Genomic DNA, 19,687 nt, shown 5'->3' with positions numbered 1-19,687 from the left:
GAGGGGCGGGACTGCACGACTCTACCATGGCAACCATAAAGATTGAGCGGGTATTTTCACTGAACGTGAGCAAATGTAAACTTCAAAATAAAGGTAATAAATATCATGGTGCTGCGTTCGGGATACAACAGGAAGACGGAATTTACGACATATATGAATTCCCTCTTAAATTGAATACTTATTTCAGAGTTACGACTTGAAAACTGGGCGCACCCCCGAATCTCTAATGTCAGCTTTCATGTCAAGTGAGAGCCATTGTGAAAAATACACAATTTACTCGAGTTCTTCATTAATTCTCATACTTACGATTATCTCCATTCTTGCTCTCGTGTTTTTGATTACAGATTTAGCCTAGATAATGATACCCCAATGTAAGGGAGTTATGTTTTGTCTTGGATCATGTTTAATAATCAAAGACCGCAAGCTAACTAGAAGTGATACACTTTGTGACTACGACAACTACGACGTATGGGTCTGTTTTGAAGTCTAAACATGTGTTTGAGCGACGTTTTACCCAGGGTCATTGTTTCAGATATGCGACCAGTTACTTGCGACAAAGGTAAAGTAATCTTGTCAAGTTTTGAATATTCAATTAATATTTGTGTTCACATGCAGAACCTACATAGAAAAAAAAAACTCAACTGTTTTATTGTGAAACGTGTAACCGGAAATCTGTCAGTCTCAGGCCCACTCTACGCGGACTCAAGCAACATTATTGACAACTTTTCACGGTAACTGCAAATATTCATTCTACGTTACACAATTAGAATCGTTTGTCGTTATTTCGCATTGCGGATATGTTCTAGTATGTTGGCTCAGTTTTTTTGCACGTTGTTTTGCGTACTGCATTTATTGACCATATTCTCACTCAGGCTAACGCTATGTCCACACGTACTAATGTTTAACATATTAAGTGTTTTTTTTAATGTGAGAGACGATAAACGTGACGAGGACAAGTGAATGTTTACTGCTGTGTGTGGAGTACTCGTGATGTCCAAGTTAACTCACAGCACACTACACTGCGATCTAACGTAGTACCAAGACTAACCTGTGTAGACAGAAGGGTACCACAGCGCGTTCAGAAATTCGCGGGGGGGGGGGCGAATGTAACAGCCCCTTAAGAAACCAAAAATGCCGTAAAATTGCAGTGGAAAACCCAGAAGGAGTGAACTGATGAAAGGAAAAGACCCCGAAGTGCCCCCCCTGACTTTAACGTAGTTTCTTGGCACCACACCAATGATTTTGTATTACACAGTGCTTTTGCATTGAGGATAGGTTAAAAAAAATGATTAAGTAAATCCCATTCGCGAAAATGCCGGTTGACACTGTAGATTGATTGATAAAACATCTGTATTGGACCAAGATGCTATTTAAAGATCAATCAGTATCCTTATATTGACTTGTGATTATCATACCAATTTCTGTATCTTCCAAGAAATGGCGCCCTGTACCGTGACGGCGGTGGTATTGCTTGCCCTTCAGTTTGTGTTGGTACTCAGCTCTCACAAACATGAAGATCATTTAGGACACCAGCTACATTCTGAACATGACATGAATGTCCTGCTGGGAGAGAAGGTGGTGAAACACTGTTCCTGCGTTGTTCTTTAGTAATCTTGATCACCTAGTGACTCTCAGCTCTTACACCTTTGTAGGACCCTGAGGAATTAAAGACACTAAGTCCAGAAGAGCAGAGGAAGAAGATGGTGGAAATTGTAAAGAAGATTGACAAAAATGCTGACAAACAGTTAAGCGCAGGTAACATTACGTGGACTGTAACACTTGGGAAAAAAAAGCAAAGGTGAACAAGCAATTGATAGTGCTTTCTTCCCAGAGGAGATTGCTCTATGGATTCAGCACGTGTACCGAAAATATGCCCTGGAAGATGCAGAGGAGCGCTTTGCCGAATTTGACTCCGACAAAGACGGTCTAGTATCGTGGGAGGAGTATAACATGGCCGCCCATGACCAGCCCTTTGATTTTGATGAAAGCACCGTTCTGGATGATCCTGAGCAAGAGTCTCTGCGACATGTATGTGCACTGACATCCAACATTCCCGTGGCAGCGTGACAACTTAGAACACTGACACGTCATCTTATCTTCCCATCAGCTCCACCTTAAGGAGAGGAGGCGCTTCAATTTTGCTGACCTGGACGGTACACCCGGCCTCAATGTAACCGAGTTCCTGGCCTTCACCCACCCATCTGAAGTGGACCACATGGCTGTAAGATCAGATTGGAGCTTTTTCTCTGCAACCCTAATCGAGCAGAGGTGGGCATTTTACTAAAGTTTGCCGGTCCGTCATCCGTCAGCAGCCTGGGTCCTCGTCCGTCAATCTGTCTTATTTTTCAAGCTGGCCAAAACTGTAATCGTCTGTCGGTCAGTCCGTCATGTTATTTTAACCGCGATTCCGTCAATAAACATCAAAGGTCCACCAGTCCGTCTATTGTCAATCCAGGAAAAAAAGGTCCAACAAATGAAAAAGCTATCCATCCGTTATCTGATCATGTATTATTTGATTAAAATTGTAAAGCTTTGCTTACCTTAACCAGAATCCCGTGTCACATTGTTGCCAAAGCTACGATCCTGGTGGATTTAAATGCTTCCAAGTCCTTGCGAACCGAAATAAAGCAGAAATTGAATGTTTTTTTTGCTTTGAATTTGTCCTCTTCATCGTCGTCGTCGTCTTCTTCTGTCTTTTAACGGTTGGCAAAAACTTTTGGTGCGTTACTGCCACCTTGTGGAATGGAGTGTGGGCCTCTCTTGGGTGCATACCGCCACCTGCTGTACATATACAGTCAATGCAGTATAGGTCGCGTTTCCGTCTCTTGTCTGCAAAACAGGCGTCCGTCAATAATGGACTGTGAGGTCCGTTCGGACTTAACCAGGTTAGTTATAATTACACAGACGGACGAAAATCCACTTCCATCTGTGCTTAGTCTTTTTTTTTTTTTTTTTAAGTTTCCCGTTTAACGTGAGCAAAACGGGCATCCTTCAGACGGATAGATGGACAGGTCCGTTGGTCAGACGGAATGCCCACCTCTGCTGATGAGGATAGTGTTATTTAAAATGGGTGGACTAACATTGTGGTCCGCATTATAGATTCTCTCATCACCCTTTCCTCTTATTGAAGGATTTTGCAATTGAGGATGTGCTGAGTGACTACGATTTGGATCAAGACAGACTGATCAGTCTGAAGGAATTTATTGGTGATCTTCGACGTGAAGGTTAGTACATTTTGATTTAAAAGAAAATACTTGGAATATATTACTGTTCACTTTCACAGCAAATAGATTTCTACCGTAAACAAAACATAAATCAGTAACAATAATGGAAACAAATCTGTGGCTTTATCACTTCAACTTTTCACGTTTCATAAAAAAATTATTTGTATACATGTGGACAGCACTTCTTAAGCACTAAACTTAAACACTAGTGTTGTCAAAAGTATCAATGTAGTTGTTTTTTTTTTTTTATCCCCATGGTATTGAAATGGTATCGAGTATTTTCTTGGGTATCAATATCGAGTTTGAAATTTTAGTATCGTGACAACCCTACTAGACATTGATACGGACTAAGCCGAAAGCCTGCCGGCCATTTTTTCAAATTGCAGCCTCAGCAATTTGAAAATTGCATTCTACTAAAGTGTTATGTCGATTTGAATTCAATTAATCGTTAAGCCCTAATTTGTAGTTATTGGCTGTCATTTGTCAAAGGGACTTAACTTGAACTGTAATTTACCAACTTTCCCACTAGGAGGAGTAACTTCTGTTCACTCCAATGACGCTTTTCATGTGCTTATGAATCAGTCTTGTGGGATACATTGTGGTCATCTATGAGCATGTATATCTAGTTTCTACTCGGTTAGGGTTTAATGTTGTCACAATACCAACATTTTGACTTCGATACTATACCTGCATAAAGTACCTCGATACTGAAACGGTGCCTTGACAAAAATTTTAAATCAAGCAAAAAAAGCAAATTACTGACAAAAAAACTTCATATTTAAAACAAATAATAATAATTCAAAATATTAGGACATACTTGATAAGAGAATACAATTTTAAACATTGTTAACCCAAGTGCACTAACTTTGCAAGTCCTGTCGTTGTCTTTTAAAGAGGACAGCCCGTCACAGTGGGAGATTGAGGAGACCGTGCGCTTCAAGGACCTCTACGATCAAGACAAGGATGGCAAGTTGAACCGAGAGGAGCAACTCCGCTGGATTTCACCCAACAGCTACGGCGCTGCTCGGGAAGAAGTAAGACATGACTTTGACTTTGAAGTTTTGTACTGGCTTCCATTTGCTTGATGACCAAATGTTTGTTTCTCATTCTCGTCCCCATCAGGCTCTTCACCTCATAAAGGAGATGGACCAGGATGGAGACGGGCGGATCTCGGAGGCTGAAGTCTTGCAAAACCAAGATACCTTCATGAACAGTGAAGTGACGGACTACGGCAGACATCTGCACTTGTCGCATGATGAACTATAACTTTAAATCATTATTTTGTCACTTGCTTCCGTTTCAATCAGAATTTGCGTCAACTTTAAGCAGTGTTGATATCTTAACGCACCAACACAAGACTGCTGAGGAACTTTTTAAACTCGCACAATACTCAGCGGCTCACTGGTTCTCACAGGCGTGTCAAAAAGCGAAGTGGCAGTCCACTTGTGTTTGCTGCTCGCTGACACTCTTCCTCTTTTCAACCAAACAAGCGGAGGCGCCGTGCGACTCGTTTCCTGGACCGTTTCACTCGTGTCGAGCAACCGCCTGTCAAACCCGCTGGTGATCAGAGGCGCGTTATAAAAGTTTTTTTCGGAGGGGGACCACTCAGCATGGAGTTAGAGTTTAAGGATGCCTTTTGGGTGAGCCTGTGCCATGATTTATATTTTTAAAATTTTCATGTTTTGGTTTGAAGATCAGGTTGACTGTGCAGCACAAGAGTTGATTGGTCACCGTTTTATATTAAGTGTAATGATTCACTCTGCACTGTTTATTTTACCACCAGCAGTGAAAAGAGAATTCCAATATCTGCTATTCAAAATTGAAGTACCCGGTATTGAATGTTACTTCTCTTTATTATGCAGGTCTGTCTAACGCTGTCTATATGTACCACTAACAAATGTCCAAAGAAATTATTACATACTGGCAAGTATCTATTAGAAAGGAGTAAAACACTAGGTTCAGTTTTGTATTTTTTTTTTTTTTTGGCTACATCATTTGTTTCGATTACAGTACATTTTCTGTTTAAAACTGAATGTTACTAAGCTGCTGATGTAAATGTTGTGCGCTTATCCCACCCATGTGATGAATTTAAAAAAAAGACAAATGTAAAGGTTTCTAGGGAGAGTGTCTACTGTTCAATTTTTGCTATTCACTAATATGGTGATTAAGTTGTCAAAAATGCGCTTATTTCTTCAATGCCCCACACATGTCAAAAACTTGTAATCGCATCTTGCAAAAGCAAAAATTAAAGTGGAGATGTGAAAGTGAAGTTACAGGCCATTTCAATGAATCGCTGCCATTTCCATCACCATGAGATAATATGTCTATTATACACCATAAAATTAACTGCAAAATAAATGTTTTACTAAGTGTCCTGAACATTGGTCTAATTGTATACTGTATTTCATCAATGTAATTTAAAAGACTAAACTACATTTATCACAAGAAAAATATAATTTTAAAAATTTGACTCTACCATGAAATAAAATTCTTCAGAATTTTTTTTTTTTTTTTACTTTTACATTTACACTTTATGTAATTGTGTTACTCCTTATTACAACTCTTTATGTGAGAGAAAAAAATATATAATTCCACAAGACAGGAAGTTGCATCATTCAGAACTGCTGCAGGCAATGGGAAGACCAAAAATAAGTTAACTCATTTATTTTTCTTTGTTTTTGATCATAGTTCAACTATGACTTGGAATGGAGGTTCAATTTGTGGCTTGGTACTCTTGCCCAAGTTCTTAAGAATTTATTTTAAAAACACAATTGTCAGTTGTCAGCATTAACAAAAGGTGGCTATATTTCATGCATTTGCAATTTCCATGCTAAAAACTCTCTTTTACTTTCAGTCCAAATCACAAATTTCAGTACATGAAAACACTGACATGAAAAAAATAAAATAAAAGTTGCCTGGGATGAGCCAATACACATTTTGAGTAGTTCAAATGTAAGTTTTTGAGTTAAAGTGGAAGTCAACCCAAAGAATACGTTCCCAGCAGGCCCACTAGCTGAAACGTGGCATTGTGATTAATTTTGCGTTTGTGGAATATAAGTTAAGCAGCAAAATGCACTTGTTTTTAGCTATCTCTGGGGGCGGCCATTTTCTCTTCTGTCGACTGAAAATGACATCACAACTGCTCACAACGACCAATCGCGGCTCAGTTTCAGAAAACAGGCCAGCCGTGATTGGTCGTTGTGATGTCATTTTAAACAAGTGCATTTTGCCGCTTAACTCATACTCCACAAACGCAAAATTAATCAGAATGCCGTGTTTCAACTAGTGGGCCTGCTGGGAACATATTCTTGAAAAAAATATGTTTGGGTTGACTTTTGCTTTAAAGGACAGAAATTTAAGCTTATTTTGAGAGTTACAAGCAAATGGCACCGATGGAATGGCCCTTTATACACATTTTAACAAAACAAAAAAAAAATCCACTCAATTTCCACTCAGCCTGTTGTCGGGGACACTTTTACAACTAAATTTAGCCAATCCCAAAGAATTGTATGGTTGAGAATAGCATTGTATATGAACAGCAGCACTTAAGACCTGAGATTCCTGAATTGAATGACCTCTATCTACATCAAGTTTGACTAAATATCTTCACAGCAAAGCAAGGCAGCATACCATCACCTTTTATGACCGTGGGAAGAAAAGTCAACTTGGAGTCCAATAATCTGGCCACATAAATTCGTAACAATTTTAGTGTGTTCAGGGACTTTCCTTTTTTTTTTACTTTCCATAAAGGTTGTGCAAAACCCATAAGACACCTCCGCACAAGTGGAAAATAACGCATTAGCAAACGGAAAGTTGATGCCTAATGATGTCTCCGGTCTTCCAGGGAGGGAACTTTATTAGTAACGCCGGTTATGAGGCCATCATCCAGAGACTAAACGATGGTCGGCGGACGTGTAAAGACATGGAGGAGCTGTTCAAAATGAGGTAGGTCTGTTCACTTGCTGTGGCTCACCATGACTCCGCATTGTGGTTGTCGTGTTCGCCACAGGGCATCTGCCGAGGAGAAATATGGCAAAGAACTGGTCGCCATGTCGCGCAAGGTTGGGGGTTTCTATGAGATCTGGTGGGTATGCGTGGATTTGCGCTGCATAGAATGCGACGTCAAGACAATGACGTCACATCCTCTAAGCATGCATTTGTTTCCACAGCACGCTGAGAACGTCCATTGATGAGATGAAAACACGTAAGAAAAGATTATTTGTATGGGTTCGTGGAAGCATCCATAATTCAAGCCTTGTTTGCTCTGTGTTTTGTTTTGTTTTTTCCCGCCAGAAATGGAAATGATAGGCAACTTGCACATTCAGCTGTCTGGCCTCTTAAAGGAGGAGGCGAAAAGAATGGAGCAGTTCAGAGAGAAGCAGAAAGATCAGAGGAAAAAAGTATGTATATATATATTTTTTTTGCGGGGGCGGGGGTGTCATTTTTTGAGAAATGTTTATTTTGTAGTTGACATTTGGTTGTCCTTCCTCCTTAGCTTGAACTCGTCATGGAGAAGGTCCAAAAGAGCAAAGTGTCCTTCTACAAGAAAACGATAGATGTGAGATCAACACATCCTATGAAAAGCGAAGAAAACTGGCAGTTGTAATGTGTCCAACTTGGAATTTATTGTGCTAAAAGTAATAAAGGTCAATGCAGATCACCTTGCATGAAGGCAACACTCATGTGATGGTGAACAGTATTGGTTAGATGACTGGTTTGTTTGTATGAGTGCTAGGTCTACCGTTGGTTGTTTGATGGGTTTATTTTATGGTGAGTAGGGTTGATCGCTTAATTGGTTGGTTGTATTGTTATATGATTAGTTGTTAGATTGTTCTTGGTATAATTAGATTTAAGATGTTTTGAATTGATGTCTAGTTGGGCCATGGTTCCCATAATGGCTGGTATGTCGTTCATATTGTTGGCAGTGAGGTTGGTTGGTTTTGTCTAATTAGTTTGGGTGGTTGTAGGGCTGGCCGGTTGTAGGATTGGTTTATTTAGTCATCATGGTATAAATATTGTTGATCATAGGGTTGTATCATTGGTAAGTAGAGTGTATATGGGTTTCTTTGTTATTGCTTTGCATTGTTATATGGTTGACTGCTAGTTCCCATGTTGGTCAGTTGCACTATTTCTTAACCTTTATTGATATTTCTATTACATCAGTTCACACCACCAAATAAAAAATGTCACAAAAATTATACGGATTAAAATCATGACCTCATTACAAATTATGTGTGAACTCTGACAACTAAACTCAGCTATTATTCTTTTGTATGAATGGCAGCAGGTGGATACACAGGTTAATTGTACTTCCTGCCATCTAGTGAAAGAATATTTTCATTTCATCAAACTGTTACTATCCATCACTGGCATAGATGAAAAAAAGATATTTGTAGTGAATAAGTGAAACTGGATAATTTCCTGGGCCCAATTTATGATCTCTTGCACGCCGCTAATATACATTTGCATATTAATCCCATGAAGAGTCTTAACTCAATTTTCCCCCCAGATTTTCATGCACTTTTAATAAGTTGACTAATTTTGTAAAACATGTATCAATCTCCTTCCTTTCGTCCTTTCTATCAAGTATTGGTGGTTGCTGTTGTTTCACATGTCTCTATGTCGTCCCAGTCCGAAAAACACTACGAGCAACGCTGCAGGGAGGCAGACGAGGCAGGGCAAACGGCGGAAAAGATGAGCAACACTTCAACAGCCACACCGAAACAGATAGAAAAGGTAAGCATGTATTCAATCATCAGTGAACGATGGGTCTTACAGACAAGTGTTTTGTTTTATTCGATGTTCTTTAAAATCCTTCATACCCAAAACGACCCGTTAATTTTTTTTTCAGATGAGCATCAAATCCAAACAATGCAGGGAAGCTGCAGAGGAGGCCGGTGAGGCGTATTTGTGCACCACATACTTCCCTTTTATTGAGGATGTCACAACTATCTATTCAAAGTCGGTGCTGTTGTGACATAAAATAATCTCCATTCTGTGTAGTCATTATGACAAATGCAAATTGTGAGTTTTAAATTTGGCTGCTTAATCTTGTAATGATTTGAGCGTGTTTCCCCCCCCCCCAATAGAGAGACAGTACAAATCCAACATCGAGCAGATGGATCAAATCCGTCAAGAGTGGGAATTAACACACAGCACCAATTGTGAGGTAACTCGTGACATGCAACACGGTCTCAGTGCATTTTTCAAGGGAGGAATGTACAACCCATTATAAAGAGTACAACCTTAAACCAAGAGTGGCAATACCCCTTGCTTGTTTTCTCAATGAGGATGTGCAACACTTCCTGTGATAAGACAATAAAGTGAGTCACTAATCTGCAGACTTCTTATGTTAGCACAAAATGTTCTTTAAATATAGGGTTAATTGGATGTTACGCTTTACGACCCAGCTGAGATTTTCACATGGTGCTCCAGCAAGGATCTAAAAGGCCACGTTGGTTGTACTTAAATCAGTGTTTTTCTTTCTTTCTCGTAACCTCTTTACTACATTGTAGTACTCTTCCATACCAGCAGGTGGCAGCATCAGCAGGTAGCTAATTGTCTTTGTTTAAAATAAGCTTTCCCCCCCCCCCACAATTTCAGATGGTGGTGTGCGGCGGGATTTTTTCAATGAAATTATGTTCCTTTGACTCAAAAAAGTTTGAAAAACACCGACTTAAATCACCAAAATTACTATAAATTCCGTATACTCTGTGTTGTAAAAATGAATTTTCCAATCATGTCGTCCTGCAGATGTTTCAGCAGCAGGAAGCAGAGCGCCTGAAGGCCCTCAGGAACGGGTTGTGGGTGCATTGTAACCATTTGTCCATGCAATGCGTGAAGGACGATGAAGTGAGCCATCACACTTCGAAACTATTGTGTCTTCGGCTAGTTTGCAAACTTGAATGCTATTCATACCGTCTGCTGCTTTCAGTGTTATGAAGGTGTGAGGAAAATACTGGAGAAGTGTGATGTTGCCGCTGATATGAACTGCTTTGTCGGGGTTAAGGGCACCGGCTCCAGCCGTCCTGGTAGGCAACCGTCCGGATTTGAATATGAAACAGGAGAATATTTTCAGGTTAACTCGGACACGCGCTCATTGTATGGATCAGGATATCTTCCAGTTACTCTTTCCTTCTTCTGTAGCTCCCATTGAATACATAAATTACTACGAGAGGGATGCCACAGAGGTCCGAAATGGAAGCATGGGACTGGTTGGCGGAGTCATGAGAAAGTCTGAATCAAACACATTGGATTCACAATCACGCAGCCGATGACAAATGTTAAGATTGTATTGTTCCCATTTGTAGGTTTTCAAATCTCCTCCAAGGGAACTCTTTGGCTGGCTCCAGTATCAGCATTAATAAAGATCCTGGTGCAGACAGTGCAGGTAAGGTATGGGCAGAAATATGTGCCACCAGAAACTTGAATTTAAATTGCTAAATCTGAATAACTGTTTCAAAACAGAATTTGAATTACAACAATAGAATTAGTATTGTTTAATTTGAATCATTGCATTGAAAAATAATCTAAAATTGAACAATTTGATTTTATTAGTTTGGAACGCAAGTCCAATAAACTTGAAACTGAATTTAAAATTATGAAATGTATTTCAGTTTCTCTGAAACTGTATTTGATCCTCACTGAAAACTCTTTTGTCTATTTTCAATTCAGTTTTCCAATACAATTTCACAGAGATGGTCATATACCGCCTATGACGGACGCATAGTTTGTAGGTGATAAATGATAGAAGGGAAACTTAAAAAAAAAAAAAAAAAAAAAAAGCCAGACTAAGCATAGTCAGAATCCCATTTTTTCTCATCTATGTACCGTATATTTTCGGGCAGTCCGTCACTGACGGACGCGGTTAGTGACAATTACACCGACGGGCAAAAATCCACTTCCGTCATTTTAAAAAAAGTGTCTTGCCAATCGTCAGCAAAACGGGCGTCCGTCAGTGACGGAATGACAGACTGGATGCCCGCCTCTGGTAAATTGTACTCTTTGAAGCAATTTTTCCAAGTGCCCCATAGTATGTCCCAATTTTCTTTTTCCTTAACTCATGTCATTTTCGCAGTCAACTCCATGCCCTTGGCATTACTGACACGTAGGGGTAGAAACAGCACACATCACATATCCATAGACAGTACTGTTTGAAATACATCACACTCCACTCTTCTTATGTTGCCATCGTGGTGTGAAAATACATTTGACTTTGCATGATGTCAATCCTTTTTTAAAGATCTGAAATATCTTAAGTGTGAAAGGAGGCCAAACTTTGGGGCATTCTGTCTTTTACATACTCTTTCCTGCTGGCTTGCTGTTATTGCTACATGAGAATGCAGTAAAAATGATCACAGAAAAATCCCATGAAATAGCAAAACAATTAGGTATGTATATTTTAAAAATCCACGAGAAAGTGAGACTGCAAAATTGAACAGCAATATGGTGAGGGACTGAAGTCGGAAGTTCCAAGGGGGACATTTCCTACTTCTCTTCTTGTGACGACATCATTTCTGCCCATATTGGTGCACCTTTCCCGAATGGACTGCATATTTAGTTCTTTGTAGTTGATTTCGACTGCTAACTCCACAGCGGACTATGAAGACGTCTATACCACCATCCCTAAGGTCCACAAGTCCCAACAGAGTGAGCAGTACAAGGCAGTGTATGAGTACGTGGCCCAGGTCAGTTCTTGGCTCTACTGTCGCTGAATTGTTCCACTGGATGGAAAAAAACAATGTTGAAGGTGGTTTGTTTTTCTTTAGCGAGAAGACGAGCTTTCCATGTCTGTTGGGGACACCATGCTCGTCATGAATCAGGGTGAAGACGGCTGGTGGATGGTGGAGCGGTATGGCCAAACAGGGCTGGTTCCAGGCTCTTATCTTGCCAAAGAATGAGTTTGGATAATGAAACTAGGACTTGTCAATTATTATTTGTGAATAATGTATTTTTATTTCTCACAAGTATTAAAATCTTAAATAATACCATCATAGTGTATTTAATTTAGCAGGGCCTTCCTAATGGAAAGTATCCTGACCTGTCTTGTAAAAAATACCAGCTGCCCTCCTGTAAAAGCCTTACAGTATCATTTGTTGCACTCGTTTCTCTGGAATTTCTGAAATAATAATGCCATAATTCAAGTCACTGCACTCATTTACAACTTAAAATATTCTTAGGAGTCAGTCTCTACAAACTGACACAAATTCTAAAACTACGGACGTCCCAAGCTGTTTAGGCACCACCTCTGGTGGTCAGCAGGGACAAAATAGAACTACAATCAGTAGAAAGCATAAGGATAACTATGCGTTACAATTGGATGATGTAACTTCTATATGGAGATGAGGATTGTAAAACAGCCTTCCAACACAAAAGACAGGACCGTAGAACACTAGTAGAAGTATTAATGCTGAAGTTCACTGCATCTTTACACAACATGGTCTAATGGTCTTACACAGATAGTGCAAATTAAAGAGGAAATCACACTGTGCACTTCTTCCTCCATACAGTACAGTTTGGTTTTCTTCCAAAGGTCAATCATTCATTCTCAGCAACCATTGGAAGAATTTGGACAGCTTTGTGCCCCCCACCCCCCCCTCTCCACACAAACAAAAAAAAACAAAAAACAATGCAGCTTCAGTGTCTTAATGTTAGTGTTGTAATGGATTCACCAATGAGTCTGAACAGGTGAAGCTTAAGCGTAGGTGCCTCCTGTGATGAGGAGCTGGTAGGCGGGATCGTTTCTTCTGCGACAAAGCACGACGCATGCCGACAACATCCCCAGAATCTGATAGAGGGCGGGAGAGAGGAAAAAAGTCTGTGTTTTGTTGCATATTTTCATACATCTCTTTATTATGACACTCTCATTGGACGTTTCATTAGGTAATTCAGCACAATATAGTGCAAATACAAAAGCTGGATAAAACCTGCCTTTGGATTGTGCGAGTGTAGCTAATCAAGTGGATTGTATATTTTGGGTCCTCATTGTACAATGTGTGCACGACTTTAGTATGACACAAAACTAAAATCAGCAATATTAAAAGAATTTTATTCAAATGTTCACTGACCCGCTATTTTGTTATTCCTTGCTTGGTAAAGGAAAGCATTTGGTAACTCAAGGATGTGCTCAAGAATGACTGCACATATTATTATAAGGCAAAACCTCTTGGGCGGCCATCGACTAGTTTTGGGCAATGTCATTCATTTGTTCCAGGTCCAGTAGGAACACATAGACAGCTAATATAACAATATTCAAAGGCATATAGTTTTCCGAATATGTGAAAAACTAGTCGTATTAATGAAGCTCAACTGCAACTTAATTCTATTCTTATCTTAATGTGAACGTGCACTACACGCATGAATGGCACCACACTGCCCCTAGGAGGCCAAGGTGCGCATACCAGGAACAGTCTGCATTTTTATTTATTGTTTCTAATTGCTATTCTTTAATTATTATCAACTTTGCTACTAATTTATTTTATGGTTGTTCTTCTAAGGTACATTTGAAGTCAAGTTTTGGTACTTGAATAGATACTAAGTTTTGAAATCAATGAACAATCATGTATGTTTATTAATCATGATTTCCAGAGGTGGGCATTCCATCCCAGGGACGGAACGATCCGTCCGTCCGGGACCCATTTTGGGGATGGAGGACGAAAACCTCTTAATAAAAGATTGACTAAGCAAGGACGGAAGTGGGTTCTTGTCCATCCTTGTAATCGTTCCTAAACGGGTCAAGTACCGGCAGATGAGTTGTTTTGGGTTCTTTTAAAAAAAGATCACCATTGTCTTCTGCGATACCATAGAGCCAACTTTAACTGCCAGCGCAGCACTGTACAGTTAAGCAGTAAAATCCACCTGTTTTTGTCCATCTCGGGGGGCGGCCAATTTGCCAATAGTTTTGCATTACAAAGCAGTCTTAAATATTCTCGTGATGTCCCCTGACCATAGTCTGGTGACCGACGGTGGCTGTGTTGGCAGCTAAATGCTATCATGATCGACTCGGTAATAAACAATTCAATCCACTCATGATACTGTACTCCCAGCCAGTCAGTTGATGTGTATAGGAAATTAGCCAGCAAATGATCTTTAAATGTTTATGAACTATGAAACCTCTGCCGTTAGCATCTCTTTCACGGGGTCATGCATTTTTTTTTTTTTTTTTTTTTTTGGGTGGTACGCACTGACGAAATATAAGAACAGAAGCTCTTTAAAAGGACGAGGATGGAGGACGATTATTTTTAATGAATAAGGATGGAAGGACGATGACGGAAGGATGTCCAGGTCGCGGACGGAGGACGGACCAGCAAAATAGGGCAAAGTGCCCATCTCTAGTGATTTCAGTAACAATCAAAGTAAACAATTGAAAAAATACACCATAACTGCCCGGCCCTGCTAATTAAGAACATAAAGTACAGCTGATAGTAGACAAATCCAATGTAATCGGATGTGATACAATAACACAGTGTTGAAGAACATTATATTGTTTTGCCTGTTACTATACGTGGCTGGCATAAATAAAACTTTTATTTTTTTATTAGATATCTATTTTTTGTCAAAAATAATTGACATTGGAAAATTTCCCGCGGCATATCTGATGATCTCTCACGGCACACTGGTTGAGAATCACTGCAATAACATACCTGGATGCCAGCAAAAGTCAGCGCAGTCCAGATGACATACATCATGATCTCCTTTAACTTGTTCACAATCAGAGCCTCACAGCCCTATATTACAGACAATACACAGGGAAAGATCCAGATAAAGACAGATTAATTTAGAAGTCAAACAAATTTGAGGCTTTTTTTTTTTTTTACTTCTTGGTAGAGTTCTTCAGGACGAGTGAGGGACCCTGTGCAGAGTCCACCAACTTTTGCATCACAGCAGCTGATGGGCACGCTGTTGTTCTTGGATGCTTCAAACCAGTGTGTGTACTGCCAGTCCGAGTAGTTGCGGATGCCGCAGCACTGGAGCTGCACAAACAAATTTGTGTGCTTTAGTAAGAGTGACCACATGTTCTCATCCCTTTATTGTGCGTCCTCACCTGTCTCTGAAGGTAGTCAATGGCGCGGCTCTGTGCGTTGCTGTTGGTGCCGTTGTACTCGTTGTATACTTTATGGATGGAACTATTCACATCATCTTCAACCTGGCAACGAAGTGTGACTTAATAATTACACGCTGGGTTCCGCATGCATAATAAAACAAACACCTACTTGTGTACGACTTTCTCACCTTTGCTCTGTAAATATACCCGAGGACCACAACAGCCACTTCGGTCATGAAAACCAGCAGCAGAATGATGACAAACTGTGGGGAAAAGATCAGCAATTAACTAAAACTGAAACTAGATGTTCTACCTTACAACTCTGCCATCCTATATAGTATTTAGATGTTTGAATGTTTTACTCATGCCTGTATGCTTTAGTCCAGGTTCTTCGGCTTCCTCCCACATTCCAAAAACAAGGGCTGAACAATTTGGTAAAATAATCTATTTTTTTTCCCTCAATAGTGTGACTGTGATTCACAATGCTATTATCTCGTTCAGCTACTAGTTAGTTTAGTGTAAAACTGACATACAACGAAAGATTTAATAAAGATTTAAACACTGTACATTCAAACACCAAAATGTTCAATCTAACCACATAATTTGTCTAGCAAAAGTCCGCTAGTTCAACACCAACGTGTGATGTGGAATGCCGTAGACAGGCTAACAGAAATCAGCATGGATGTCATGGTAATGACAAACCTTCAAACTGTTGTTTTAACACGCAGAGCAGACATACAAAACAGAACATACAAGAAGAATTTATTCTCTGCTCGGCGGGATGCAACATGTTTGAAAGCAGACTATGACTGATTCGCCTCACACAAAATATAAAAATAAAAGTTGCACGCTCCAGCTAAATTGTTCTTGTAATATAACCCTTCTTCCTTCCCATAGCAGTACTTTCTTAAGTCACAGTGTGTACTAACCGTTGTGAGTCCGCAGTGACTCTCTCTCACGGTGGCACAGCACCCAATGAGGCCGATGATGAAGAGGAGCGCTCCGGCCGCGATGATGACAATGGCTGGGACCAGCGTGTACATGTCTTCGAAAAAGTGGTCGTAGTCATCATACGTGATGAACACGTACGCGCCTGCGTAGCAGAGGATGCCGGCGGCCGCCTGTTGGTGAGCAATATATAAAAACCTCCTATTAGTCCACTCATATCACCAAACCATAGAGGTGTTAGACTAGACTAAAAATGTTCATGTGTGAGGAAAGCCGGTAACTCTTGGGTCATGACTCCATGAATTTTGAAATACAAAAAGTGGCCAATCGAAAAGTGACCTGACTGAGGAACAGGAAAGTAGCCGTAAACAAAAAAAAAAAAGTGTCTGTCCCGAAACACAAACTATAATAACACCAGCCATTAGTTTAACTTAAGAACTCATCTTGAGCTCATTCAGTAGATTATATTAAAGTCAGCTTTCACATTGTCTCCAGAATTTTTTCCTTTTAGGTCAAGTTTTTTCTGAAAAAATAAATCATCACGACGACCATCATTCCCTTCTCTCATGTGTCCTCTTCCATGTTGCGTGTTGTTTTTCCACAGATTCAGTTGTTGGCTCACATTTGAAGACGTGAGATGTCTGTTTTGGATTTACCGGAGCTATGTGTTGAGATTATCGACACACACAGTATAAGCAAAACTGTTAAACGTCTGGTTATCTTCATGTGTGGGGTCTGTAACACATAATCTTTCAGATTTGAACAAAAAAAAATCCTTGTGTATGCCAGGCCTTAGGAACATAATATAATACCTCTCTGACATTGTGAGTAATGAGTCTCCATTATAATCTTGTAAAGTGTGACATCCTTTTGGATTCATTGAGTACATATTGACATCATATGTGATATCCTTCTGTACAGGATTCCGGCTCCATAAAATACCAAATACACAAAAACTCCCTGTCCATGTTCTTGAAGACACCATTTTCAATTACAGCAGGATTATAGCCCTGAAATGGTCACACTTACCATTTTCATAGTTTAGTATTTATGACCTCGTCATGCATATATATTTGCCATGTAATTTGACTTTCCTACTGCATTATCATATTTATTACAGAAAATGTCACGCTTACAGATATGAATAATAGATCGACCTTAATCTACCCTCATTCAGGCGACGTGCCTGAATTTACCTTTTCTACAGCCTGCGTTAGTGTCTCATATTCTTTGCGGGGGGTTCCTCTTGGTTCTTTTGGATGAAGACCACAACTACAAAAACTAACTCCCTTTGCTCCAAGTTCTACTGCTAACCGAGAACTTATACAAATGTTAAACTAAAGTCTGCTTGGTAAAACAAAGTTCGGCTGCAGAAACTACAAGACGGCAGCTAGCCTGAAAGAGCTACACTAGCCACAGAGTTCCCACACATAAACATAATAGTGGCGAGCTAGCCGGCTAGCTCACTAGGCGCTACGCCATGACGCACGACAGACTCGAAACAACAAAACAATAAATCCACAAACTTACCCAAAAAATGAGGTTCAGAAAGACCAACACGGTCTTTGAGGAAGTGATACCACACTGCCCCATGGCCAACACTGGAATTTAAGCCTGTGCTTGGTTTTGAGTTGTAAGTTTGGACAAAGACATAACCACGCTCACTCGACTGCGTTAATGAGCACTATGCAGGAATGTTGGCGTCATAGCGCCACCACAATGCAGCTGAAAGACGAAAGGGCGACGATTTGCTGACATCTAGCGGTAGTTCATGTTATTTACAAGTACAGTACTAAACAACGCGAGTAATAGACCCTGGCTGCAGAGCGCTGGTTGAACTAATTCTTTATCGGCTTTAATGAAGCGCCATCTAAAGGCATCACTTTTTAAACACTTAATTTCACATTGAAAATTTCAAACTAGACATGTGGTACTGCATATCCCGCTCATAAGTGGAGGACGTCTTTTGACCACAACTACTGAACCCAATAGTCTAGACACTCAGAACCAACATCGATTCACTCATTTTCAAGGCCTCTGAAAACACTTTACAAGCTTTTCGGGGGGAGTACTCAAGTACAACAAAACGGTAACTTCCGTTTTTTTGGTTTGTTTTTTAAATCAGAGCATGAACACCAAATTGACAAAAAAAAACTTGAATAGGATTGGCAAATTCAGCACTATCGCTGTAACTACACCAAACACAAATTAAATCTTTATAAAATAACAAAATTAAAAAAGAAAATTCTGCCACAAGAAATTGTCTTAAATGAACTATTATTGTTTGTGAAACAGTGTAAGTTCAAAGGGGCGTTCTTAGCGTCCGTTGCAGAATGATGGTCAGACTCCACCTCTTTCTACTGATGTTTTGGGCTGTAGTGAACACACCGTACCTCAGGAAAAATCCATCCATCCATCCATTATCCAAACCGCGCATCCTCACAATTGTCGCGGGGGTGCTGGAGCATATCCCGGCTGTTTTCGGGCAGTAGGCGGGTTACAGCCTGAAACGGTTGCCAACCAATCGCAGGGTACAAGCTCAGGAAAAAGAAAATACAAAATATAAGACTCTCTGACGTAGCAAAAAACAGCATTCTGTGATATAAAGGACAAAAGATAAAAGACACGTAAGCAAACGTGCCCTGAAATTGTTCACTTTAGACAACTATAAGATCTATAAAAGTTTTAACATCTTAACCAATCAAACAAACTATAAGATCTATAAAAGTTTTAACATCTTAACCAATCAAACACTATTATACTATTTATACAAATGTCCCCCACCTACAGTACATCAGACAGCAACGTCCATTTCAACTTACCAAACCACTAAATGTTCACCACACCAACGTTTTTTTTGCCTTACACACCAAACTACAAAATATACTTAACTACATTGTGCTGACTCTAAATTGCCCCTAGGTGTGATTGTGAGTGCGGATGTTTGTCTCTGTGTGCCCTGCGATTGGCTGGCAACCAGTTCAGGGTGTCCCCCGCCTACTGCCCAAAGACAGCTGGGATAGGCTCCAGCACGCCCCACGACCCTTGTGAGGATAAGCGGTACAGATAATGGATGGATGGATGGATACATTGTGCTGTACCACATATAATAGTCAAAATAACAGATCTTGTGGGCTTTATCTGCCCAGTGCTAATCCTTGATGAGAAGACAAAATCTTTCGTGGAGACACTTACGGATTCGTGTGCGTTCGTTCGTTCGTTCTTTTCTTCTACGACTATCACGTTTATATTGCGTGGCTGGAAAACCAGCTTTTTAATATGTCATTAACTGTGCATTACCGCCATCATGTGGACAACACTAGGAATTAATGAAACGCCTTTAGTGCTAGTCGAAAACCACACAAGCATAGAAACAAACAGCTTGTGTTTGGACCGTGCTAAAGCCTGAAGGTCATTTACATGTAGGCGGAAATTGGCTCTTTTTTTAGGCATTTTTGTTGTCTGATAGCCT

The 19,687-nt window shown here is 40.1% G+C and overlaps 4 protein-coding genes across 11 annotated transcripts in view; 2 read left to right on the top strand and 2 right to left on the bottom strand.

The window, feature by feature from the left end:
* The window catches only part of scaper (S-phase cyclin A-associated protein in the ER), a 54,206-nt gene extending 53,757 nt beyond the window's left edge, over positions 1-449 (bottom strand). Inside the window, exon 1 of the mRNA XM_086027176.1 lies at positions 307-449. Within this exon, the coding sequence (XP_085883302.1) occupies positions 307-318 (12 nt within the window). The 5' untranslated portion in view covers positions 319-449. The remainder of the gene's footprint in view (positions 1-306) is intronic.
* Positions 1-5,603, top strand: rcn2 (reticulocalbin 2). Of its 5 annotated transcripts, XM_086027183.1 has the most exons (9): positions 124-559; positions 680-731; positions 1,436-1,575; positions 1,653-1,755; positions 1,832-2,028; positions 2,108-2,221; positions 3,131-3,224; positions 4,119-4,258; positions 4,347-5,603. In XM_086027183.1, exons 3-9 carry the CDS (start codon positions 1,438-1,440, stop codon positions 4,488-4,490), a joined length of 930 nt encoding a protein of 309 aa, XP_085883309.1. In that variant the 5' UTR covers positions 124-559; positions 680-731; positions 1,436-1,437; the 3' UTR covers positions 4,491-5,603. The 5 variants fall into 5 exon arrangements, with proteins under 5 accessions (XP_085883306.1, XP_085883307.1, XP_085883309.1 ...); XM_086027180.1 differs by lacking the exons at positions 124-559; positions 680-731 and adding an exon at positions 1-93; XM_086027181.1 differs by lacking the exon at positions 680-731 and having other exon boundaries at positions 122-559.
* On the top strand, positions 4,727-13,284 carry pstpip1a (proline-serine-threonine phosphatase interacting protein 1a). Its single transcript, XM_086027179.1, has 15 exons — positions 4,727-4,864; positions 7,069-7,169; positions 7,234-7,308; positions 7,394-7,428; positions 7,518-7,624; positions 7,720-7,782; positions 8,856-8,960; positions 9,076-9,121; positions 9,314-9,393; positions 9,978-10,076; positions 10,159-10,255; positions 10,371-10,458; positions 10,535-10,614; positions 11,820-11,911; positions 11,993-13,284. Exons 1-15 carry the CDS (start codon positions 4,835-4,837, stop codon positions 12,122-12,124), a joined length of 1,230 nt encoding a protein of 409 aa, XP_085883305.1. The 5' UTR covers positions 4,727-4,834; the 3' UTR covers positions 12,125-13,284.
* Positions 12,154-19,551, bottom strand: tspan3a (tetraspanin 3a). Of its 4 annotated transcripts, none has more exons than XM_086027187.1 (8): positions 19,411-19,551; positions 18,609-18,753; positions 16,197-16,388; positions 15,456-15,530; positions 15,268-15,369; positions 15,041-15,196; positions 14,867-14,950; positions 12,154-13,011 (listed from the first exon to the last, which is right to left on the bottom strand). In XM_086027187.1, exons 2-8 carry the CDS (start codon positions 18,630-18,632, stop codon positions 12,919-12,921), a joined length of 726 nt encoding a protein of 241 aa, XP_085883313.1. In that variant the 5' UTR covers positions 18,633-18,753; positions 19,411-19,551; the 3' UTR covers positions 12,154-12,918. The 4 variants fall into 4 exon arrangements, with proteins under 4 accessions (XP_085883313.1, XP_085883312.1, XP_085883314.1 ...); XM_086027186.1 differs by lacking the exon at positions 19,411-19,551 and adding an exon at positions 19,038-19,179; XM_086027188.1 differs by lacking the exon at positions 18,609-18,753 and having other exon boundaries at positions 19,411-19,535.
* Positions 19,552-19,687: the final 136 nt, after the last annotated feature.

The sequence above is a fragment of the Filicampus tigris genome, chromosome 4 (assembly GCF_054856515.1).
Source record: "Filicampus tigris isolate MCC_2025a chromosome 4, RoL_Ftig_1.0, whole genome shotgun sequence".
In the NCBI taxonomy this organism is placed as follows: Eukaryota; Metazoa; Chordata; class Actinopteri; order Syngnathiformes; family Syngnathidae; genus Filicampus; species Filicampus tigris.
This window is presented reverse-complemented; position numbering and strand designations above follow the sequence as displayed.

What these genes read in the sequence shown, in the direction of transcription:
- rcn2 (XM_086027180.1), top strand. Translation starts at nt 27, where the DNA reads ATGGCAACCATAAAGATTGAGCGGGTATTTTCACTGAACGTGAGCAAA. An exon ending in CTGAAGTGGACCACATGGCT is followed by an intron (nt 2,222 to 3,130) that starts GTAAGATCAGAT and finishes CTCTTATTGAAG; the next exon opens with GATTTTGCAATTGAGGATGT. An exon ending in TGGTGATCTTCGACGTGAAG is followed by an intron (nt 3,225 to 4,118) that starts GTTAGTACATTT and finishes TGTCTTTTAAAG; the next exon opens with AGGACAGCCCGTCACAGTGG.
- pstpip1a (XM_086027179.1), top strand. Translation starts at nt 4,835, where the DNA reads ATGGAGTTAGAGTTTAAGGATGCCTTTTGG. An exon ending in AGAAAGATCAGAGGAAAAAA is followed by an intron (nt 7,625 to 7,719) that starts GTATGTATATAT and finishes CTTCCTCCTTAG; the next exon opens with CTTGAACTCGTCATGGAGAA. An exon ending in TGTATGAGTACGTGGCCCAG is followed by an intron (nt 11,912 to 11,992) that starts GTCAGTTCTTGG and finishes GTTTTTCTTTAG; the next exon opens with CGAGAAGACGAGCTTTCCAT.
- tspan3a (XM_086027185.1), bottom strand. Translation starts at nt 17,808, where the DNA reads ATGGGGCAGTGTGGTATCACTTCCTCAAAGACCGTGTTGGTCTTTCTG. An exon ending in GGTATATTTACAGAGCAAAG is followed by an intron (nt 15,370 to 15,455) that starts GTGAGAAAGTCG and finishes CTTCGTTGCCAG; the next exon opens with GTTGAAGATGATGTGAATAG. An exon ending in TTGACTACCTTCAGAGACAG is followed by an intron (nt 15,197 to 15,267) that starts GTGAGGACGCAC and finishes TTGTTTGTGCAG; the next exon opens with CTCCAGTGCTGCGGCATCCG.